Source organism: Rattus norvegicus, chromosome 5, assembly GCF_021556685.1.
Source record: "Rattus norvegicus strain SHRSP/BbbUtx chromosome 5, alternate assembly SHRSP_T2T, whole genome shotgun sequence".
Classification (NCBI taxonomy): Eukaryota; Metazoa; Chordata; class Mammalia; order Rodentia; family Muridae; genus Rattus; species Rattus norvegicus.
This window is the reverse complement of record NC_141538.1, coordinates 148,305,156-148,329,718: the sequence shown is the minus strand read 5'-3', so window position 1 is coordinate 148,329,718 and position 24,563 is coordinate 148,305,156. Positions and strand designations below refer to the sequence as shown.

General features: G+C 51.8%; 2 protein-coding genes across 9 annotated transcripts in view; both read right to left on the bottom strand.

Moving 5' to 3' along the window:
* The window catches only part of Adgrb2 (adhesion G protein-coupled receptor B2), a 63,099-nt gene extending 44,786 nt beyond the window's left edge, over window positions 1-18,313 (bottom strand). For all 4 annotated transcript variants that reach the window (XM_087548771.1, XM_087548785.1, XM_087548786.1 and 1 more), the window contains exon 1: window positions 18,235-18,313. The gene's annotated coding sequence lies outside the window, so the exon portion shown is untranslated. The remainder of the gene's footprint in view (window positions 1-18,234) is intronic.
* A 2,351-nt stretch (window positions 18,314-20,664) lies between these two features.
* Window positions 20,665-24,563, bottom strand: part of Spocd1 (SPOC domain containing 1) — a 29,117-nt gene continuing 25,218 nt past the window's right edge. For all 5 annotated transcript variants that reach the window (NM_001438229.1, XM_087548788.1, XM_087548791.1 and 2 more), the window contains 6 exon segments: window positions 20,665-21,427; window positions 22,120-22,306; window positions 22,754-22,843; window positions 23,201-23,336; window positions 23,656-23,806; window positions 23,960-24,143. In NM_001438229.1, coding sequence (NP_001425158.1) covers window positions 20,796-21,427; window positions 22,120-22,306; window positions 22,754-22,843; window positions 23,201-23,336; window positions 23,656-23,806; window positions 23,960-24,143 — 1,380 coding nt within the window. In that variant the 3' untranslated portion in view covers window positions 20,665-20,795.

Here is a 24,563-nt window from a genome sequence, read left to right as displayed (position 1 = left end):
CTGTGAAACTGGGTGGCCATAGAGATTCTAGGGAAGGCCTAAGGGCTCTTTTTAACAATAAATGAAAAGCATCTGCCACGGTGTCTGGCCCCAGAGGGGGTCGGCAGCATGAGCTGGTGCTTCTAACTCCCTGGGCGTTACCACACTCTCTGTTCTGCCCATTCTGTCCTGCTTGGCACAAGGCCATTTGGTACAAAGCCCACGGATAAAGACCCAGGGCAGCCAAGATGAATAGATGGACCAATCCTCCAGGCCCGCCTGGAGTTCTCATCCTTCTGGGAGGGGTCTCCATTCCTCCCTGGACCAGAATCTGGGAGCCTCTTCACTGGCATCCCTGTCTCTGATGCTCACAGCCCCTTCCTGTCCCCCCCCCCTCCTGCTCTCTCTCGCTCGCTCTCTCTGTCTCCCTGTCTCCCCCACCGTGTGTGTGTGTGTGTGTGTGTGTGTGTGCGCGCGCGCGTGCGCACACGCGTTTGTATGCACACATGCACACGTGCTCTCTGGTATGAAAACAGTGTTAGCCGGTATTTGTGTGTTTGGCCTTTGGTGAGGCAGGGTGTGGCAGGGATCTGATGTGTGCAAGGGGCTCCCTATAAGTCTTTCCCTGCCTAGTTGTGTGCGCTTTAAGGTGCCAGCAAGTCTCCAGCTTCCGGTGGGATCCATATATGTCACTATTTGGTATGTGCCTCCAGGTGCCTAGTTTTGGGACGTGAGTAAGTGTGTGTATGTCTGCAGGGAAGACCTGTGAGTCTCACCTTCAGGGACCTGTGGAATAATTCTCTGGGCAGCACCCTCCCCCTGGAGCTGAAACCACCATGCCTGGCACTGCTAACTTTGCACCTGCCCTACCCAGAGGTCCCTTGTCTATGGGAACTCTGAGGCCACTGCCTACCAGATTGGGTCAAGGTCATACCTTGGAGAAGATTGACACCTTCTCCTCTGGTGTCCCAAACCTCTTCCTGCTTACAAAGGGACCCACCCCTGAGGCTGCCAACACACAATGCAGGGCTGGATCTACCCTGGAATAAATTTTAATCTCCACTCACTCAGAGCCGGCAGATACAGTGAGCTCTGAGCTGCTAGTGGCTTGGCAGCAGGGTGCTGGGGCTGCCAGCAAGGCCACAGGGTGGAGACTGGGAGTGGGCATTCGAATTTCAAAGGCAGCTTGGGCTCCAAGCACAGCTGGGTGGGCGTGGCGGTTAGCTTCTCCACTGATGTCCTCACAGACGTGCACCTGCAGATGTGCTATGCGTTTGGATGAAAACCTACTTTGTGGTTATTCCTCTGTGACCCTATGTCAGTGTTTGCATAGGGCGATGTGTCAGTACAGTAAGATTTAGAGCTTGTGGCTGTTGCCAAATTAATGCTCATGAAAGTGTGTCTGGCGTCAGTGGTATTCCTGGGCATTTGGTCTACTTGGGTGTGTCGGCCTTTGTATGTGTCTATTTCAGGTCCTGAGTTCATGTTGGCACATATCTGTAGATATGGGTGTGTTTGCATGTATCCCTATTCCAGTGTGTTTGGTCTCTGTGTCACTGTGTGTGTGTGTGTGTGTGTGTATCTTCAAGTGTTTGTGCCAGTGATTATGTGACTGTAGTGGAGTCAAAGGCCATGGAATTACTGGAACAAGAGGGAGAAGCAGCCAGTGCCACACTCCCCACTGCCCTCTCTGGATACTGAATGGGACACAGCCCTGGGCCTGCCCCTCCACCAGGGGCTGAGCAATGACCCATGTACTCAATAGGCTTTTGGGAGGCAACAGCCGGAGAGGATGGGCTGTTAGTGGGAGGGGCCCCGGGAGCTAGTTTCTCCACCTTGCTGGCTTGAGGGCATGAGGGTAGCTCATCTGTCTTGGGCAATGGGCCTTTGCTGCTGTGAGATCTTGGCTGACTATGGCTATGCTGGAGACTCTGCATAGAGAACACAGGAAGGACTACATAGACAGAAACAGCAGTGCCCAGACCCCAAGCACTATCTTCACAGAAGTCTAAGATACCCAAGAGTACAAACACATACACGCACGCGCACGCGCACGCACACACACACACAGACACACACCAGAAGACTAAGGACAATCTATACACTCCAACCATTTGACCCTCCCCATCCCAAGTCTGAGTCTCTGAGGAAGAAGAGGGCCAAGGCTCAAAGTCCCAGGGAATAGGGCAGCCTTTAGTGACTTGATGGCCCCTCTCTTCGGTCGTGTTTTGGCTGAACCTTGAGGACCCCAAACAAGAGGACACAAACAAGGGTAGACTCCAAATCTAGCCATTTGTATAAGGTGCAAATCCACAGTTAGTCCTAGGTTAAGGACAGAGGCTGCTTCCTGCCTCTATGTAGGAGCCCCCAAGAGACCTAGCTGAACCCAAAGAAGGGACATCAGTATGACCATGTACAAGAAGAGAGGTCCTAGAGATGGAACCACAGCTTCAAGGCTCCTCCCCTGACAGATAGGCAGCATTCTGAGAAGAGGGAGCCACTGCTCCAGGAGGGTTCAGCTCAGGGCTGGCCCTGAGGCTCTCTGCTCTAGCAACTTTGATTGCCTTAATCAGTGGATCTCAACCTGTGGGTTGTGACTCCTTTGGCAAGCATTTATGTTCAAAAAATATTTACATTACAATTCGTAACAGTAGCAAAATTACAGTTACAAAGTAGCAACAAAAATAATTCTATGGTTGGGGCTCACCACGACAGGAGGAACTGTACTAAAAGGTGGCAGCATTAGGAAGGTTGAGAACCAGCAGGCCTACATGAAGACTTGTAAATGCAGGGCCATGGAAGCGAGGGAGCACTGATCAAAAGGCCCTGTGTGTGTGTGTGTGTGTGTGTGTGTGTGTGTGTGTGTGTGCGCGCGCGCGGGCGCACGCGCGCGTGCGCATGCATTTGGAGGAGTCTAGATGAAGCAAGGTTCAACTGGAAATCCATCAGGGAGAGCCTTGTGAGCAAAACCCAAGGTTGATTTTATTCTGCAACTAAAGGAAAGCTATGAATGGTTTCGGACAGGACAGAATCGCAGTCGATGGCTCAGTAAATGAAACACTTGCAAATGTGAGGGGTAGAATTCAGATCTCCATCCCCAGGTAAATGCCCAGTGGGCAAGAGAGCCTGCCTGTGATTACAGCTCAGGGAAGACAGAGACACGGACTCCCTGGAGTGAGCTGGCTAAACAGTCTAGCCTTCTGTCAGCTCTGGGTTTAGTCGAGAGACCTTGCTTCAGTGACTAAGGGTGGGGGAGGGAGGAATGGTTCAAGAAGACACCGAATGTCAGCCTTGGGCTTCTCCATGCATATGAATATGCATGTATCCACAAGCACATGCCTTCCCACACATATATATGAGCATACATTCGCATACGTCACACAGATAGAGGAATTATAAAAAAGGAAAATAAGGGGTTGGGGATTTAGCTCAATGGTAGAGCGCTTGCCTAGCAAGCGCAAGGTCCTGGGTTCGGTCCCCAGCTCCGAAAAAAAGAAAAGAAAAAGGAAAATAAAAATGTGTTAAGAGACAAGTAGGAACCGGGCGTGGGGTGCCCTCCTTTAACCTCGGCATTCAGAAGGCAGAGGCAGGTGGATCTCTCTGAGTTCCATGCCTGACTGGTCTACACAGAGAGTCGAAGTCAGAGCCACATAGTGAGGCTCTGTCTCAAAACAAAACACAAAAGGGGCTGGAGAGCTGGCTGAGTAGAGTCGACTCATGGAGGAGTATGTGTGACAAGGACAAAGGAAAGGAATACGGTAGGTTGAGTGACAGAGCACAGGGGCCCTGCTTGGGGAAGGTGTCTAAGGGAGCTGTCTCTGAGAAGGTGACATCTAAGCAGACCCCTGAGGGAGGAGAGGGAGGAAGAGCTGTCCAAATAGGGGAGACTGCAGGTGCAAAGGCCCTGGGGAGGTGTGTGTCATTTACTCAAATGGGGAAAGGCTATGGGAAGTCGATCTTTCTATTTTGGACTTGCTGCATTGAGACGCCTTCAGGACATTGAAGAGACAGTGACCAGGAAATGGCCGAGATAGGGAAGATAATAGTTAGAGAGGAAGGCCTCCTGGGCACCGTTGCAGAGGAGAACTTTGGGCACACGAGCGACTAGAGGCAGGAGAGTCAACTGTGAGGACGATGTAGCCAAAACGCTGGGACCAGCCCTGCCTCTGTCTGTCTGCTGCTGTCAGAGAGGAGAGAGAGAGAGAGAGAGAGAGAGAGAGAGAGAGAGAGAGAGAGAGAGAGAGAGAGGAAGAGTAGGCCAGGCTGTTGACAGCAGGCCCCTTTCTAGATGGCCTTCTAGGGGCCTGCTGCTCCCACCCTGGCCATCAGAGTCCATCTGCCCACCAGCTGAAGCAGGATCCTCTCTCTACAGTCTCTGCTCAGCTGTTAGCAAACCTTAGAGTCCGGGAGTCCAACTGAGAGCTAAGAGGTCTGACCGGATTTCCCAAGTGACCTCTGAACCTGCTTCCCCTGCTGTTGGGATTTGGGGTGATACCTAAGCCTGCCCTTCCGGCCAGGGTGTGGTTGGGATCTCTAGGAAGAGGTCCTCGTGTTCAGACGGGTTCTGTGGGATGCTGGCACCTGTCCAGGGACTGGCACGGACCGAGCTGGGGAGCTCTGCTCTGTAGCATTCGCCAGTTCTCCTGGCATCATTGCTCCCAGGACAGAGAATTTAAACTACCAATGGGAAGTGAGCTAGCTCTCCACACATCTCCAGAAAAGCTGAAAAGCTGAAAAGCAGCAAAGCCAGGCTAAGAGGAGTAAGCTCCAGCACTTTCTCCAAGACCCTTTCCAGAGAGATAGGGAGGGGCAGGGAGCCTAGGGTTTAGGCAGGGAATCCACTGCTTGGCACAGGAGGGAGGAAAGCCAGGCTTCCAGCCCCATCTTCTTAATACCCGTCTCTCACCAACAACCCAGCGAGAAACTCTCTGAGCTTCGTGGGCCCAACTGTCCCTCCAGCTGTGGATGCTAAACATCTTACCGGAGCTCTGTGCCAGCACATTAAAGTGGGTGGGGTCCCCTCCCCCAATCCACTTCCTCTACCTTTGGAAACAGGTGCCAGAAATCCACGGCCCTTACCACCCCGACCCCTCCAGCAATGGTTTCGATAGACCAATAAGCCAGATGTCACATCCAGATCTTCTTCTCGCCCCCAGGAGTTTTTCCCACCCTCAGTTTCCCCATCTGTGAGATGGGTGACACGTGCTCGCCTTGCCAAAGCCCCTTCACCTCTAAGATTCTGACATTTCCACCATTCTTTGTCCCAGCCTCAGTGGCAGCTCCTTTCTCAAACATGTCCCCTGCCTCTCAGACCCTCCGTGCTGTTGAGGCCCCCCACTGCCTCTGGCTCCCCAGGCTCCCCGATAAGGGGCCCAACTAATTACATTAGGATTTCATGCCAATTAGCAAACAATTACACGGGCGAACTGGTGCCTAATTTGGAGCAATAACAAAACTCCATTGGCTGGGGAGAAAGATAGCAGTAGATGAGACTGCTCCCCCCACCCTGGCCCTAGAGGACCCCAGCAGGATGCAGCTTGACGTCCCACCCCAAACCAACCAACGACTCAGCTCTTCTTTTAGGTTCCTTGAGCAACTGCTCATGGTGGCTGCAATGGTTTACCCAGGCCTGCAATAAGAGAGAAAGGAACTGAACAGATGGGGTGGGCTTCATGGAGGAGGTGGGAGGCAGAAGGGAAGATGGCCGAGGTGGGGTGAGGGAGAAGACAATAATTAATACAGGCAAAAGCCTAGATGCTGAAATGAGCCAAGTGTGGAAGACGGTTGGCCAGAGTACAGGGTGGAGTGGAGCAAGACTTGCGGAGTACAAAGAAACAGATGAGGACCATTGTTACGGGACATTTTCTTGGAGGCCTATGGGAGCCACTGAGGGTTCCAAGAGGGAGGAAGAGGCAGTTGAGGCTCATCTTGGACCACCAGCGATCACGTAGCCCATCTTCAGATTCATGGAGCATGGGCTAGTCTCCCTTCCTCCCATCCCTAAGCTTCTCACTCCTCTTCCAGCCCCCAGACCATATATGTGCTTCCCAACTACACGCTGGAGTGAGTGTGTATGCGAGCTCGAGTTTATGCATGGGTGTGTGTATGCATGTGTGTGTGTGCACATGTATGTGTGTGGGTGTGTCTGTGTGCATGTGCACATATGCATGTGTGTGTGCACGTGTGCACATGTGTGCATGTGCCCACATACACATCACAATACACACGTGGCATGTGGAGGTCAAAGGACAACTTCCCACCTCACCCAGGCAGGGTCTCTCTTGTTTCTGTAGCTGTGCCATATACTCCAGGCTAGCTGGCCAGCGAACTCCAGAAAATCTGTCTCCACCCCTCATTTGCCCATTTAGAGTACTGGAATTACAAACGTGGACTATGGCATCAGGCATTGTATGTAGGTTCTGGGAATCCAAACTCAGGTTGTGGCAAGCACATTCGCCATGCCATTTCCCTGCCCCTCCCTCCCACGCCGATTCTTACCCATGTCCCTTCTGAGCCAGCGCTTTGCTTCCAAACTCAACCATATCCTTTGGTTTAAAGGCTCCGTGGTTCCCTAGAACTGTCAGAATACACTTCAAGCTTTTGCCCTCCGCTAGGTGACTTACCCTCCTCCACGGCTGCTCCCTGGGGACTTCCAGACTTCCCTTTATCCTTCCTCCCACCCTCTCTTGTGCTCCAGGAATGCCACATACAAACTGGGCCAGGCTCATGCCCCTCTCTGAGTCCTTGCTGCTCCCTGAGCCCAGGCTGCTTGCCAACAGCCCTTGCTTGTCAGAAAGAGGCTTCCTAGCCCCTCCTCCAGCTCCCCCATATCCTCCCCCAAGCTCCTCTCTTCTCTCCTCTGGGCTCCCTGTAGAAGCCTTCTTCTGGACCCTGGTCACTTGTAGCTGAGCTGTGTGCATTGGGCTCCCCGGGTCCCTGGAGTTGGGGTTGAGCTGTTCAGGGACAAAGCATGGGGAGCTGACATTATCACCCCTGAATGGCCCAGCATTGAGGACAGAGAGTGACTAGAGAGGACAATGAGTGGGTCTCAGGGTGTCCCCCCGAGGACAGTGGGGACACTGAGGCAGAGATCCAGAGAGAATGTCACAAGTCAAGTTTCTCTTAGAAAGCAGAGCCGGGTCACCGGGTCACCGTTCAGCTCTCTGCCCACCCCTGCCCCAAACCCCTTCCAGCTCTGCCCACCCCTGCCCCCGCCCCTGGCCCCTCAGCTTATTCCTGAACATTCTCACAAAGCCTGCAGGAGCGACTTCCCCTCACTCCCACCCAGGCATTTTCACTTCAGCCTTCAATAAATACAGAAGGGAAAAAAAATCCCTACAGGGAGGGCCTGGGGAGATGGCTCAGCAGATAAAGGACTTGCCGTGGAAGTGTGAGGACTCTGAGCACCCAAGTTCAGGTCCCCAGCACACATATGAAGATTGAGTGGGCGCGGCAGACAGACAGGCAGACAGACAGACACAATCCCTACAGTTGAGGATCCCCCAAAAGTAATGGCAGTTCCCCCTGAAGGCAGTGGCAGAATGTGGACTGCAGCGTGAAGGACTGTGGGTAACAGCCGTAAAGAGAAAACTCTCGACTGTCTTAGTGCTTAGTGTTTAGTGATTCTTGGAGGAATGACCAATAACCAAGGATAATAGGGGAGGGGGTCTGCTCAGTCCCTGGGAGCCCAGGAAGAGGTCAGCACGGGAACACAGACCTTCCTTGAGGCAGGGGGATGACCCAGCTGACTTTCCTGAGATCTTCTTTCTCTCACTTGGGGGGGCTACAGCGCCATCTCAGGGCCCATCACTCACGTTAATTACCGAGAAAAAGCCGATTTCTCCTCATTCCCAGACTCCAAACGACAGTATCATTAGGCTGGTAATGTGCAGAGAAATTGTGCGTGTCTGTCTTGGAACATGTCCTGAACCAGAATGGGTGAGGGCACCCCGGCCGAGGTTTGCCTCCAAGATGTTTCCTGTGGCAGAGGGCCAACTCCTGAAGAGATGCTGTGCCACCCAGGGAGAGGTGTGCTCCTTCTCTGTTCCATGGGCACCGAAGACAGTAATTAAATCCTTCCAGCCAAAGGCATAGGCCAAAAACTGCACATCACACAAAGCTTGCTGATTTTAACACTAGCACAAAGACGCAGATCCCTGAGAACCTGCAGGCCTCTGGAAGAGAGGAACTAGCTATTCTTACCCCCTTGGTCCTTCACTGGGGTAGCCTGTGTCCACGAATATTAGCACAAGTGGTCTCCTCACCCTGGGGTGTGAGCTGCTGCTCACACACCTTCCTACACCACACTGGGCCACATTCAAGCCCACTCAACACAAGGAAACCCAGGCCCGAGATCAAGCTCTGGTTAAGTCTCAGAGCTGAGCTAGCCGGAAGACCAGGCTGGTGACAGAGTCCCAGTCACTTCAGTCTACCAGGTAATCCAGGAACTCAGTCCCCCTCCCACTCCAGTCCTCGAGCTGAGGAGGGTGTGGCAGAGGCCGGGAGTACAGATATAATTATAGTTCCTGTGGCGTTGCCAGCTAGGAAGGCATACAAAGGGCTCATCTCACCAGGAGCCAAAGAAATGCAAATTAGAACAACAGCACAATACCTGTTTCCTCCGACTGAAATTAATACAGGTTTTTGTTTTGCTTTGTTTTGTTGTTTAAAGACAGCTGCAGAGCTGATGACAGCTCAAGTTCCGGAAGGAAGCAAGGCTCTGCGGATGAAGGGGTTTAGAACCACTTTCCTGGAAGGCCACTAGGCAGTTGGTGTCAAGAGTGTTTTTTTCACCCCATTGGTTTACTTTTAGGGACTCAATCTAAGAAGTAACCAGAGATGTTTAAAAAAAAAATAAATAAGAGAGAACCAAGAGAACCACGCACGACAATGTTCAGTGCTATTATTTATAACCATGAAAAATTATAACTGACAAGCTGGCTAGTGGTAGAGGGTTGGTTAAATAAATTATGATCCATCCATATAGAAGAATATTGTGCAAACATTAAAAGTCATGTTCTTGAAGAATTGTTAATCAACCTGAGGGAGGGACTGGTCACCCTATAAGAGAAATGAAGCAAGAAAGAAAAAAACTTCGAGAAGGGGAAGGCACCAGATGCGCCTAGAAAATAGGTAATCAATGAGTAGACCGTCTGAGAGAAATAAACACAGTTGATCTGACAGGATTACTGGTGATTTCTTTGTTCCAACCTAGACTTTCATCTTTCCTTCAAATCTACAGATGTTCAGGAGAAATGTTACTAGAAATACATGCAGGCTGGGGAGACAGTGGTCAGTAAAGTGCTTGGTGTACAAGCTCAAAGATCTGAGTTCGAGACCCAAGCATGCACTGTGAGAAGCTTTGTGCAGCAGTATATGCCTGTATTCCTAAAAGAAAAGAAGCACGGACAGGAGAGTGCCTGGGGCTTGCTGGTCAGGTAGCCTGCCAAGTCAGTAAAAGACTTCGAATCAAAAAAAAAAAAAAAGTAGAAAAATAAAATAAAATTAGAAGAAAAAAAATAGAGAGAGAGACATTAAAAAGACACCTGAGGGCTAGAGAGATGACTCAGCAGTTACAAGCACTGACTGCTGTTTCAGAGGACCCAGGTTCAAATCCCAGCACCCATGGCAGCTCACAACTGTCTATAACACAACTGTCTGTAGCTCCAAGATCTGACACCCTCACACAGACATGAGGACAAAACACCAATACACATTAAAAAATAAATAAATTGAAAAGTCTATACCTGATGTCACCTCTGACCTACACACACACACACACACACACACACACACACACACACACACACACACCTACACACACCCCTGCAATCTACAACCAGGCCTGGAATCTCAGCTACTCAGGAGGCTGAAGTAGGAGGATTCAAAGTGCAGGTCATGCCTAGATTTCAAGACCAGGTTGAGCAACTCAGTAAAACCATGTCTCAAAAGAAAAGGTAAACATAGGCCCAGGAATACAGCTCAGCGGTAGCATGTGCAAGGCCCCAGGTTCAATCCCATAAAGAGAGACAGAGACATTGTGTATGGAGAGAGGGCTGCCAGGATGTCCAGAGATCACAAGCCCACCTTGGGAACAAAAAGCAATGTCTACCTGGGGTCCCAAAGTGAGACTAGACTAGCACAGGAAGAGATTCCATGTTCTAGGCGAGAAAGTCATATGCAAAGGCACAGAGACCAGAGACATCCCGACCACTCCTGGGAGCTCTTAGTAGCTCAAGTTGCAAGAACGTGGGGGAAGGATCTAGTGTGGGGAGGCCCAATGACCTTGCATATGAAGTCAAATGAGGAGGAGTCTTGTGGGGATGCAGAATGGACACGGATGTATGGGTGTGGCGACACAAGATGCCTCTAGAGCAGCAGACTATCCCGTAAGAGTGGGTGGGCTTAGTCTGACCATGCAGCAGAGAGGAAAATGAGAGGGGATTGCTGGAACAGTGATTGTACAGATTTGACAAGACTTGGTGATTGATTGGAGAGAAGAGGTGGGCGGGGGGAGGGGAGCCGCACCAGTGACTGACTGTAGTGCACATTAGCAGACAGACAGACACACATACACACACACACACACACACACACACACACACACACACACACACACTCCTTAACTCCTAGGCTTGGATATCCCAGTGCTCCCACCTGGACAAGACTTGGAGTTTAGGTGCAATTTGATAGCAGGTCCTAGGAGAAGCTAACCCCCGCCATGTCCTCTGACCTCTTGGCTCACTCCCAGTCACTAGCCTTCTTTATACTGTCCGCCCATAACTCCAGAAGGTAAGGGACAGGGCAGGGACATTCCCAGGAAGCCACAGCCACATCCCTCCCTCAGCACACAGACACCTCCTGTCACACATGGGTGCAGATTCAGAAACAAAGCACAGTCAAACCCACAGGGACTCTGACAGTCGAGTCACAGGCTTTGACGCACACCCAGGGAACAGCTCAACAGAGGCCATCACACAGTCACACACCCCACTGTCACATAGCCTCCACACAAGCAGACCCAGCCTGGGTCTCACACACAGGCCATTGTGCTCTGTCAGGGTTCCCAAGGTCCTCTGGCTTGCACCGCCCCCGCCCCACACCTGCTCCCCCCACCAAGGAAGACAGGACAGAGGGTTGGTTGGCAGAGGGGCCAGCACAGGGGGACTGGCACAGAGACCTGAAGCCAAACGGGGCAGCCCAGCCAGGAGGGAGGCCTCTGAGAAGGGTTGCCACGGCAACAGGCTCCCACAGAACCAACCAGAGGCTTCTCTCCTCGGCTCTTATTTTTAGAAGTTGGGCCTGGACTGGTTGGGCCTGCCAGGGGCCAGGTTCCCACAAGCACAGACACTAGCCAGAACCTCCAAGGGCTCTGGTAAGCACTGCCCACATTGGGCTCCTTCTCCAGGGTCATGCCCCGGGGAGGGGTCTTTTGCTTACCGGTTGGTCTTCATCATGCCTAATGGCCTTCTATCGGGAGTACCTTTCACCCTGTGGTCCCAGAGAGAGGACACAGGCAGATGACCCACTGCACTGTAGCCTGTGAATGACTGCGGCTTAATTTATAGTGTGTCAGGGGAGGGAAGAGGCAAAGGCTTGGGCTGATTTATACAGTACAGTGGGCAAGGCTGTGTGTAATTGGGTCTGAATGAGTGTATTTGTGTGTGCTTAGCAGGGACTCTTCTACCCTGTGTGAGTGTGTGTGTGTGTGTGTGTGTGTGTGTGTGTGAGAGAGAGAGAGAGAGAGAGAGAGAGAGAGAGAGAGGGAGAGATTCCCTCTTCCACATGAACAAAATTGATTGGGAAACACCACTACTAACTTCCACTCCCGCCACGATGTGGTAAATGTGGGGAGAGAGGGTGGAAGGGTAGAAGCCCTTCCTATGTCTGAGAAGACAGCTTTCAGAGCAGCAGTTCTCAGCCTGTGAGTTGAGACCCCTTTGGGGTCTCCTCTTTTACAGGAGTCGCCTCAAACCAACAGAACGCACAGGTGTTTACATTACAATTCATAACGGCAGCCAATAACTTGTTATGGAGTAGCAATGAAACGACTTTGTGGTTGGGGTCACCACAGCGTGAGGAACTGTATCAGAGGGTCGTGGCCTTGGGAAGGTTGAGGACCACTGGTCTAGAGGATAGAAGGATAGGATGGTGGCCCTCGGGGATCCAGGTGGGTGAAGCCTGACATGGGGTTACAGGGAAGCTGGAGCGAGCTGACTTTTTCGGTGACTCCTCCAGCTGCTGGGGATTTCTCTGTTAATCTGGGACTGCTCTGTTTGCATCTCATTTGCCTACATTTGCATAACAAGGGCCGCGCTGGCACCAGGGATCGAAATTCCTGGCCTGGGTAATTGTGTGAAAAACCCTCTGGAGACTGAGCAGGAATCCTGGGGCCCTGAGAAGCAGAGGCAACGCTTTGCCGGGACACTGAGGGTCTCCAGCTGATCCTCCCTGGGAACCCCCACTTCCTCCCTAACCCCCCAGGGGGCAGGAGCAATAGGAGCGAAGTAGGAAAGGTGACAAGATGTGGAACTAAGTCCTCCTTCAGAGACCCACTGTGGCTTCCAGCATGGAACTGGACCCAAAGTATTTTCCTGGGTGCAAGTAGCTTGAAGTTGGCAAGGTCTGGGCTGAGATGGGGGAGGAAATACTCAGCCACTTCTGCCCCTCTCCATCAATTCCAGCAGCATGACTGACTCTCTGGTTACACTCTGGGACTCTCTGGTCACACTCCCAGATAGTCACTATAAACTACCTCCAGGACTCTGAGATCAAGCAACAGACGTCTCTCCCCTGGGTCCTCTACTTCAGATGCCTCCACTTGGGCTCTTTTCAGCTAGAGTTAAAGGTTACAGGTCCACAGGATCAAAGGGTTGTGTCCCCTGGGACTCCAGCCCTCTTGAATAGCCTGAACCTCAACCTGGGACCCCAGATTTCCACCTCCCCCCCCCCAGACTGCCAGAAGCCAGCCAATAGAGCTTGTGGGGGGGTCATCTCCCCACCTCAAAGAGGAGCTATTTGGCAGGAACGGGGACCTAGTCATGAACTGAAAGGCAGAGGTGTCCGTGGGCACGCAGAGAAGGCCCCTGGAGTCGCAGGATAGGGGAGGGGCTGGAGGACTGGCGGCCTCCTTTGGAATGTTCTAAACACTTGGGGTGGCTCTGACAAGCTGTTTGACCTTGGCCAAGTTACTTAACCTCCCTGTGACCACAAGTGGGGTTAATAACAGTAGCAGCCTCTGTGGGTTGCTGCACCGATGTACTGAGTTAATTCATGGAAAGCACTTAGAACCCTGCCTCGCACCGCATATGAGCGGAGCGAGAGAGCGTCGTGTCAGCTATTATTATCCATTACCCTGGGATTCGGTGCTTTCCCCTCCAGCTACAGAAGCAGCCCCTCCTCTTTCATCTCAAGAAACTGAGGAAGAAGCTGTCTGGGATAACCCTTCCACTCATCCCTGCTGGTCCCCTCACCCACTCTGTATGTCCAGGCCAGCATCCAGCAAAGCAGGGTCACTAAATGTCATGGTTTCCTTCATGTCTTTATTGGCTGAAGAAGTGAGAAGACGAATGAATGAATGATGAATGAATGAATGAATGAATGAATGAAAACTGAGACTATGGGAGAGTCTGACAGGCAGATGTTTTGTGGTAGATTTGTGGGGTTGCCAGGTCTATGTCACTCTGACTTTCTGTTGACTTTCAAGGGCCCTGGTCAGCAGGGGAGCAGTGAGCTGCCTGTGGTATCTGCAAGCCAGTCCTGGCTTTGGGAGATGGCTCTTCCCTCTGTCCTGTGGGAGTGAGTGTCCATGTAAGCCCGAGGTGCTTTTGTATCCTGTAGCTCCTGCAGGCCTCAGTGTAGGGGTGGCTCTGAGACAACTCACTGTCCATCCTGGTGTAGGGCATGGAGGCTGGCGGAGAGGCTGGCGGGCCACGTCAGTCTTATTTCCACCCCATCCCTGTAGCACAGCCAGGCCTCAGTGCATCTGCCTGTCAGCAAGCAGGGATGGAGAGCCCTCTTGGGAGCCGGTGGCTTCCACCCTCTGGCCAGTGGGGGGGTGAAGGAGGTGGGGGGACCTGCCAATGGACACCCTCTGTGCTCCTAGGTCTAGCCCTAGGCTCACTTCAGACAGTGACAGTGTGTGGGCCTATGTGTGTGATTCCATGTGTGAGAGAGCCAAGGCAGAGTGGTTAGGTCCTGGTGTGCCTGTGAGGAGCATTCCAAACATCTACATTCATGACTTCCTATGTTAACACATTGGCCTGTATCCCTTCACGATAGAATTTGTGTGTAGGATGGTGTATGTCCCAGATTGGAGACTTGGTGTGGATAGTTAGGGGTGGGGATGCAATATTAGTTTGTGTGAGTGTTAGGTGTCCAGTGGTGTGTGTGTGTATGTGTGTGTGTGTGTGTATGTGTGTGTATGTTGTGTGTGTATGTGTATGTATCTGTGTATGTGTGTGTATGTATGTGTGTGTATGTGTATGTATGTGTGTATGTGTATATGTGTGTATATGTATCTGTGTATGTATATGTATGTGTGTATGTGTGTATATGTATGTGTGTATGTATGTGTGTGTATATATGTATGTGTATGTATGTGTGTGTGGGCATGAGTGTGTGTATGTGTGTGTATATGTATGTGTGTGCATGTATGTGTGTGCATGTATGTGTGTGTGCATGTGTGTATGGTGTATGTATGTGTGTGTGCATGTGTGTATGTGTGTATGTATGCATGTGTGTATGTATGTGTATGTATGCATGTGAGTGTATGTATGTGTGTATGTTTGTATGTATGTGTGTGTATGTGTGTATGTGTGTGTATGTATGTGTGTGTATGCATGTGTATGTATGTGTGTATGTGTATGTATGTGTGTGTGTGTGTGTGTGTGTCAAGGCCAGAGGTCAAGCTTAGTCCGTGTTTCCCAGGATCTGTTCGTTTTGGTTTTTGCTTTTTGTTTTGTTTTGTTTTTGAAACAGGGCAGGGTGACTCAATGGAACATGGGACTTGCAGATTATGTGAATCTGGCCAGCCCGTGAGGCCAGGGATGCTCCGGCCTCCAGGTTCCCGCTGCCTCTCTTGCACTGTGGGTTCCGAAGGTTGAACTCAGGCTTCCATTGCCTGCACAGCAAGTACCTGACTAGTTCAACTACCTTCCCAGCCTTGGATAGTAGTTTTGTTTGTGCAATTTTGGCCTAGAACTCACTCTGTAGGTTAGGCTGATCTTGAACTTGCCACCTGTGATGGCTAATCGTAGTTCAGTTTGACACAAGCTAGAGTTATCTGAAATGAGAGAACTTCAATTGAGAAAATGCCCCCATAAGGTCTGGCTGTAGGTCATTTTCTCAATTAGTGATCGACGTGGGAGGGTCCATTCCACTGTGGGCGGATCCATCCCTGGGCTGGGGGTCCTGGGTTCTATAAGAAAGCAGGCTGAGCAAACCATGGGGAGCAAGCCAGTCAGCATCCTCCTCCATGGCCTCTGCATCAGCTCCTGCCTCCAGGTTCCAGCCTTGTGTGAGTTCATGTGGAAGTGTAACCCAAAGAAACCTTTCCTTCCCCAACTTGCTTTTGGCCATGATGTTCATTACAGCAATAGTAACACTGACTAAGACATCATCCCCCTGCCTCAACTTCCCAGTCTGAGGGTTTTCCATGGGACTTCTTTCAAATCAATAGAACCTTCAGGTCCATTTCTTTAGAGCATCTGCTCTAAAAGATCCTATAAGGAAGTCCAGGTCAACCAAGGAGCCCCTAAGGAATCCCTAACTCTCCTCAAGCTCCACTTCCAGGGGGTGGACTCCAGCTTCACAGGTTCAAGGATCACCAGAAAGAGTTCCTAGGTTCCTCAAGGCATCCTCCCCACACTCAGCCTATAGACAGACAGGTCCCATGTAAATTCCCTCTTATGTACAATGGTACTTTATGCAGAAATGAGTGTAGGTCATGTGTATGCACGCACACACACACACACACACACACACACACACACACATACACAGAGTCACAGATCTACCAGACCCAAGCACATAAAGAATACACAATCTATGTTTACATCATGATACACCAATATAGGTTAATAATGTAAATAAATGTAAATATACAGGTGCATGCATGCTGACATGTTGGAGCATATCTACAAACTGATAACAAGTTCACACACGTCAGCATGTGTGAACGTTTAGAAACATAAGCATGCACCGCTCTTGCACATATATTCATTCACACTCTGTCTCCTCAGGTCCCTTCCTACCTTCAGTTCACTTCTCCCATGCCTTAGCTCTCACTAAGACGGCCATCAGGAGATGGCAAACACGGCGTGCAAATATGACGCCACGTGCATGAAGCCGTGTGTTCATATGTCTATGTTTCGATTGTTATATGTCACATATACTGTGTATGTCTAGGTCTGTGTGACATGGGAGTGTCTCTCTGTGACACAGGGGCCATTTTCCTGCAAGTCTATGTGTCTCTCTGGAAGGATTTCTATGTGTCTGTGTCCCTCCATCTCCATCTGAGGGAATGTGAGTTTTACCGTCGGGGTATGTCTGTGTAGCTATGTCCTATGGGTCATTTCTCTGTGTGCCTGGGTGTATATACCTGTGTAGATATCTGGGTGTGCCCCGTGTGTCGATGGCTCCAGTCCTCTACAGACTAACTCAAGTGTCTCCACTGCCAGCAGAGGCTACGGCTGGGGTGGGGCCAGGTGAGACTGGACTGAATTCCCCAGTGGTTGACAGTCGTATTTACAGAGCTCCGAGTAGGACATAATTGCTTCTATTAATCTTTCTCCGGTTGTTAATTGCTCACTTATGGGGTTGTGTATTATGCCGACTGTTGCTCTTAATTCGCCTCCGTAGCTGCAGGTGCTTGCTGCCTTATTAGCTGTTAATCGGCACAGCTAGGGATAGAGACTTAATTGGCCCCTAGAGTGGGCCACAGGCAAGCCAGCCGGGCACTGCCAGGTTCTCAGCCTGTCCCTGGAACTCTCACCTGTGGAGCACAGGTGGCTACAGGGAAGGAGCTGGTCTACTGCCAGCAGAGCGCAGTCGTATATACAGCGGTCGGAATGGCAAAGACAAGGTATGGTCCGCATATTGTCCTATCTCCTCCCAGAAGCCAAGTGACCCATCAGAGTCAGGTTCCTTCGCCCTTCTTTATCGCCGACCACACAGTCTACACTAGACGGGAAGCAATCCCATTTATTTCAATTAAGCCTAATAAGAGCTCTCCCCAGTACAGAGTGGAACTGGGTTTTGCCCTTTAATGCCTCTTCTGCCTCCATGTGGCTCTAGCAGTCAGGCCTGTAGCGGTTAGAAGGTCACTGGGAGAATGGAAGGCAAGCAAGAGAGCCTCTACCAGAACAGGAAAGGCAGAAATCAGATTCAGGAAGGATTCTCCACCTTTTGGGGAGGCAGCTCAAAGTTCTGCTCAGTTCCAGCCTCGCCTCTGCTTGCATAGCCCCAAGAATGGGGAACTCACTCCCTGTTTGCTGCAGCAGCAAGACAGCTCTTCACTCCCACTCGACCCCGGGTTGTAGCAGAGACTCCCATGTGGAGGGAAACTGAGGTCCGAGAAGGACAAAGAAGTTGTCCCACAGCTCTGCGGACCTTTCTTAGTGAAAGTGCAGACTGGAACCCCAACTCCATCACAGGCATTTTGGACCAGCCTCAGCCAGCTACAGCAGCAACCACCTTAAACTCCAGTGCTCGGAGGATACAAGGGATCCCGACACCGTGGACGCCTTGAGAGTAGCAGTGGAGTGGAGAAGGTTCATGGTGCACCAACCTGGCCTGGTCAATAGTTCTCATCTCATGCCTGGGATCCAGTCTACCCTGACATCTGGAAGTTCCTCCTGCCATGTCTGGAGCTGCAAAAGAAGTTCATTTGCTCTACATCTGAGTTCTGAGTGGAACTGGGCTCTAAGGAGGGAGGCAGAAAACAAACATCCACTGCCTACTGTGCACCAGGACATCAACGAGTGTGAGCCAAAGTTGCAGTTCACGAATCCTCACATAACTTAGTGAGTTAAAGACTAGTACGTCTATTTACGGAGAAGGAAACTGAGTCACAGAGACGGGCACAGACCTAAGATGACATAGCCAGGGAAGGCAGAACTGGGGTCTAACAAGTCACATTGTTGCTTAAGGAACTGAGTCTTCGGCTCTGTAAGGTGAGTGGACCAGAACTGATGACCACCGTCAAAAGTCTCCCACCCACCTCAAACCGAGAACACGGAGACGCAAATCACTTACGCATGCGCAGTCCAGGTGGCCATCGGACGGGATGAAAGCAGTGCGAGGAGAACTGTCCAGCAGGGATAGTTGCCCAAACAAGTTCCGGCTCCGCCTCTATGTTAATGACATGCAGATATATGTAAATTTGTAACGCAACTGCTTAAACCTTTGGGAGCAGTAGGGTGACACGGGAGCAGTTGCTATGGAAATTCAAAAGAGACATTCTACCCCCACCCCCCTGCACCAGCAGGCGCACAGACACGTGTACAAAGACCCAGGGTTCCTCGCTCTGGAGCCCAGAGGATCACGGAGTGACAGAGGGTGTGAACCGGAAGGAACCCCAGAGACTGCGTCCAGCCTGGGGGTGCCAATGCCGGTCCTGGTGGGGGCGGGCGCAGTTCGCTAGAACCCTTTGGGCAGCGGGCGACTCCTCCTCGGCCTAGCAACCAGGGCCCTGCCCGGCGTTGCATAGCAACATTCCTAGAACCTAGCAACCGCCGATCACACCCCCTAGCAACGTCATGCCAAGCTGCGTTCCTGGTCCCTATCAAGAGATAAGGAAAGGGCTTGAGAACTAGGAGCAGAAAGGGGGGGGGGAGGGTCATATGCCCAACTCATACCCCGAGGCAGGATGCATGGTTTCCGGGTTCATCTATATCCCGCTCCCCGGGGCGAGTTGTCAGAACGCCGCGTTTGCACCCTTGCTTATGGAAGGGCAAACTGAACCTCTAAGGGCAGGCCCCGGCGGTGGGCAGAGGCTAGCTCTTCCCCCGATGCCTCTGCTGTCTTTCCAGGAGAAAGCCGCGGCCTGGGAGAAACGTGTACTGCGGTTTCCCCAACCCCAACAGCGTTAGGAAAGCCACCCAAGTTGTGGGCTCGGAGAGGAGCTGCAGGTTTGCATAGTAATTTGCATCATTTGCATTTAGCGCTGAGGCTGCGGCAATCCCGTGCCCTCTGAGCCAGAGGAGTTCCTTCAAGAGCCCCGTTTCTTTCTCTGGTTCACCGGTCCGGCATACTCTCGTTGCTCCCACTTGCAACCCACCCTCGCCCACCTTCCCCGCTCAAACCTTCCCACTTTCTCATCCGCCCCCAGCTCAGACTCGGTCCTGCCAGCCCGGACCACCATCCCAAGGTAGAGGGCCCCCTCTGCTGTCGGCTGTGGGTAGGGCAGACGCAGAGCTCTTGGGGTAGAAAGAGGGGCTCCAGAATGAGGCATGCTTCTGATACTGCAGCAAAGGGGGAGGGGAGCGAGGGTAGGTTAGGAAAAGTAGCAGGGTGGGGTTGGGGGGTGTCCTGGGTGAATTAGTCTGGGGAAGCTACTCAGTCCCCAGACTCAAAGCTGCTGTGAGAAGCTCACTCCAGACCTAAGGCAAGGCAGCAGTGGTCAAAGTCTATACCACTCACTTAGCAGGCCCGAAGGTCTTCTCAGACCTAAACCCTGGCTGTCTCTAGCCGTTGTCAAGACCTACAGAAAGCATTCAGCTTCAACAGCGACCCCACAGAGAGAGAGGGAGCCGACACGTATACTGAGAAGCCCCTCACAGACGCACATGGGGATGGACTCCTAGGGAACATTACGGTATTTTGTGCCCACCCCTGACCTATCCAAAAGAAAAATTATTGCCTTCCAAAGTTTAGAACAACTCCTGGAGCTGCAGAGAAAACCCAGGGGCTAAGAGCCTGTTAACACCAGCATTAGAGGAACGGGGACAGCAATTAGCCAATACTTTAAGCTTGCTGGCTAGCCAAAACGGTGAGCTTCTGATTCTGGGAGACAGCCTGTCTCAAAACAGTCAAGGGGACGGCGAAAGAGGAAGTATCAATGCTCTTCTCTGACCTCTGAGAGCCACGGGTGCATGTGCACACCACAACTCCATGAATAATAAAATTCCTTTAGCTTTCCTGACACCTCTACCAGCCTGTGTCTTTCTCTCTCCTCCAACCCCAGTCTCTCTTCTCTCCCACCACGGATCCTGCCCCTTAATTCAGGTTTTTTGTTTTAGACAGTGTGTTAGGGTTCTCTAGAGGAACAGAACTTATAGCATAAATATATGAGATTTATTAGAGTGGCTTACAGACTGTAAGGCGCTGGATAGTCAGTCTTGAATTAGCTATGTAGAATAGCCTAGATTCAGATTCAAGAGATCCACCCGCCTCTGCCTCCTTCGAGTTGGGATTAAAGGTGCGCATGCCCACACTTGGCTCAGAGATTTTTTGTCGTTGTTTTAGATTTTTCTAATGTCTCCAGAAGCCACATAGTGACTTTGTCCTGGGACAAAGTGATGGCTCAGGACCCCCACTCAGCATCCTGGGGCAAAGTGATGGTTTGGGACCCCCCCTCTAGTCAGCTACTGGGGAGATCATGCATTTGTGTAGAAAAATTCAAAGATACCTCAAGCCACACCTGGATGGGACTAGAGACTCCTTGTCGGCCATCAGATGCAATCCTTACTTTGCCAAGTTTTTATTGAACCAAAAATCAACATCAAACAGACTGCAGAACAGACACAAACTGGGCAGGTGTGGGAGAGCTCACTTGTCGTTCCTGGGGTTCAGCATTGGGAAAGGATTCAACACTCCTATTCTGGAAGCTCTAAAGGGTCAGGCCCCTCTGGCAGGGGACAGCCAGAGCCACCTCCATCCAAAGGGCCTGAAGAAGACCCAGGGGGATCTGGAACTACAGATACTACGGTAGATGGGAGGCAGGAATCCTGGCCTTGGGGCCTCAGTGAGGCCTGGAACTGGTGACTCATGGTCACTAAGACCTTGAGGTGCTGGTGTAGGTCATGGTGGAAACAGGAGGCCCTGTGGAGGTGCTGTCCACGGCTGATGCCAGGGAACATGGGTCCTGCTGGATTGGGATGCTGGGAGTAGTGCTGGGAGTAGTGCCAGCCTGCTTCTGAGGACCACTGTCCCCACCCAGGCTCACTTCCCCTGCCTCTGGAGAGGCTCTGTGGAGCACACACACTCCTTGGAGCCAGGTTGCCCTGGGCCAAGCTCTGCTTTGGCTCCTCCTCATGGGGAGATGGTCCTCTCGGGGTGGCCTCTGACCTCCTGTCCTCTGATGAGTATCGGATCCTTTCCACCTTTTTGCTGAAAGACACGGTCTTTGGAGCCTTGCTCCACACGGGGCTGGACAGAGCTGTGTCTGGAAGCTCATCCTCTGGGAACAGCACAGCCAGTAACAGGCTCGTGTGAGCAGTTTCAAGACCTGAAAAGAGGAGGAAGAGGGTTCCAAGACCTGGAGGAAGTCAACACACACACACACACACACACACACACACACACACACACACACAGCGGCAAAGGTTGCAGTGAATCCAGAGGTTTGGTCGAGAGAACTTCCTGTCACTGAGGTGGGGAAAAGCAACCAGGCGATAGAGCCTGTCTCAGAGTGTTCGGTCTAGGTGATCAGTGGTCATCTGGCAGAGGTAAGGCCATTGATGGTTTGACCTCAAGGCCTAATGGAGACAGTCTGCACCATCCCCAGAGGTGTATCATCTGTCTTGGAGCCTTCCACAAATTGGGGAAATGGCTTATTGTAGAATGAATGAATGAATGAATGAATGAATGAATGAATGAAATGAATGAGAGGTGAATGGAGGACATGCCAACCTGCCTCCAGTACTGGGAACTGCAGCCCAGCGAGATCTTAAGGCTTTTTGCTTCAGAGCAGGCTGACACATCCTGCGTGTGAGTCCCTAAAGTCCTTTTCCACAGTGATTTCCTAGGGCCACGCCTAGGCCGATCCCTGCCCTGAAGCCAGGCCTAGCTGGTGCAGCGGCAGACGCACACCTATTCGTCTTGGCTGCATGTGGTCTGGATCTGCCTCTGGCCTGCTACACTTACTTGGATCAGATGTGGCTGCTCTGTAGTTCTATTGGGCGAGTAGCTGGTTCTCACCTGGGCCCCCCAGAGGGCGCAGCCTGGCTGGCAGAGGCTCAAAGGCAGGCAAGGGCATCAGGACCATTTTCACATGATGCACGGTCGCCAGGCAGTGGCACTGCTTGTCGTTGAGGTAGGAGTAGAGCAAACGGTAGTTCTGGATGTCCCGAGACCCGTGGGGACTCAATCTGACCACACAGATGTCCTGAGGGATACAGAGGGAGTGGCAAAGGGACCGTCATCCTCTGGGCCTGCAGGCACAATTAGACCAGCAGACCTCCGAGAGCCTACTTCCTCCAGAGCAGTGGTTCTCAAACTTCCCGAGGCCGAGACCAGATCCTCGTGCTGTGGGGACCCCCCAACCATAACATCATTTTTGCTGCTATTTCATAACTGTGATTTTGCTATGTTACATTATGTTATGAATCGTAATGTAAATATCTAATATTTATGCAGGATAGCTGATGTGTGACCCCTGTGGAAGAGTCATTCAACCCCCAAAGCCGTCATGATCCACAGGTTGAGAACTACCGCTCTAGGAAGAAGGCAGGAAGGGAGAACCTTGCCCAGGGTCACTGGCGAGTTAGATGGGGAGAGAAGAAGCTGAGAAGGGGGAGCAGAGGAGAGGGTGCCCTAAGAGCAGGCCACTTACCTTTGCCCTGGATGGGCCCATACTGTCTAGAAGATCCCAGATGTGGTTTGGAGGGAGGCGGCCTGCTGAGCGAATGACCTCTGGCAGACCCTGGGGGCAGGAGGTTGGTCAGCACCTAACTTCCCACGCTCTTAGGCAGATTCATTTCCCATTACCTCAGGCCAAGTCAGAGAAGGGGAAGGACAGGCAGTGTATCTGAACCCTCAGGGGCTCCCTAACTAACAGTTACTCAACATCACTCCCAAAACCCTCCTGTGGAGTGAGGAGTCCCAGGACGATCCCCACCCCCGAGGTCTCTCTCTCCTTACATCTTGGGGTAGAGTTATTAGCCTGAGTGTGTGTCAGAATCAGGCTAGGGTATCATCTGCTTAGTCAGCACAGGGCTCACTGGATGAATTACCAACTGGGCTGAGAAGGGCGTGAGGGAGTCCTTGTCAACCTAAGTACCTGGACAAGCTGACAGCTGTGCCCGGAGATCAGCTGCGCCTTGGTCCGGAAGTGCTTGATGGAGAACATGTCCAGTGAACCCTCCCAGGGCGGAGGGCTGGGCGGGACAGGTTTGGGCCCAGCAGGCATCTGGAGCCTAGAAGAAGGGACAGGGCAGGGCCAAGCAGAGTCATTCATTGGGATATCCCCACGGTCCCTTTTGTTTGCAAAGTCAGTAAGGGCTGTGTTCTCACTGTAGAGACCTGAACACTGATCCAAGCATTGGCCTTGAGCAGGAGGGAACCAAGAAGCTTTGTGAGCTCCATTTCAGATAGAAAAAGAGAGGCTCACAGACAAAGGAAGACGCCGTCACAGAGGAATGAAGCTCTTGCAGTGTGTGGATGCTGTTACTCCAGCTGGTGGCCTCTCCCACCCAGGATGCTGGGTTGCTCACCTATTGGCTACCAATCCCATACCTGTCTTGTGGTTCCTTAGGGGGTGTCTTCCCAACTTTGAGCATCTCTGGAGAGGACACAGGAACTGGACTTGGGGCTTTCTGGATGGTGTTTTCCTCCTCGTTCATGGCGGCCGGGGAGAAGGCTGGCAGTTTAGTTGAGGATTTCTGATCTGCAAAGAACAGAGGCAAGAATTGAAATGTGTATACGGAGGGAGAAGCCAGCCCACCGCCTGCCTTGGAACCAAGTCTTGCGCTGTCTTCATTCCAAGGTGACCTGTGGCACAGGCACTCCCGTTCTGCTGCCTTCGAACTCGGCTACTCACCCATGCTGTGGCTGATGCCAGCTTGTAGCTCTGGCTGGCTCCCACTGTCAGCCTTCCTGCCTCCCTTCCCACCCGTGCAGATCTGGCAGCTGGAGTCACAGAGGTGGTGCTGATGCCAATCTGTGGTGTCCTCCAGGGGGGTCGTTAGGGCCTGTAGGCTGCACTCTCTGGGCACCATGGGTTCCTGGAAAGCACGGAGGTTGAAGGGGGGGTTGATGGCAAGGTGGCCGGGAAGTCAGGAGCCCTCTCTACGTAGAGAGCCTCAAGAATCTGGTTTATTTTTCTAGGTATGTTTTTCTATTCCAAACACTGAAAATTCGTAAAGAAACTTGGGAAATAAATAATTGTAAATAAAAAAAACCCCACCATTTTTTTTTGAACAACTGTTGGTACACTGGGTGTTCTTTCATAGTTTTTCTATGCAGAGGGTCTGGGGGTCCTATTCTTTGCACCCTGTTTTGTACCCCATTCATTGCAGTAGACACATTTGCCCCTTCTCTAGACACCCCCCCAGGGCCAACTGTGTGGCAGCTGCTAGACATTCAGGTCACCTCCAGTTTTCACAAGCAAGAAGCCCCGAAGGCATCTTTGTGCACAAAGTGTT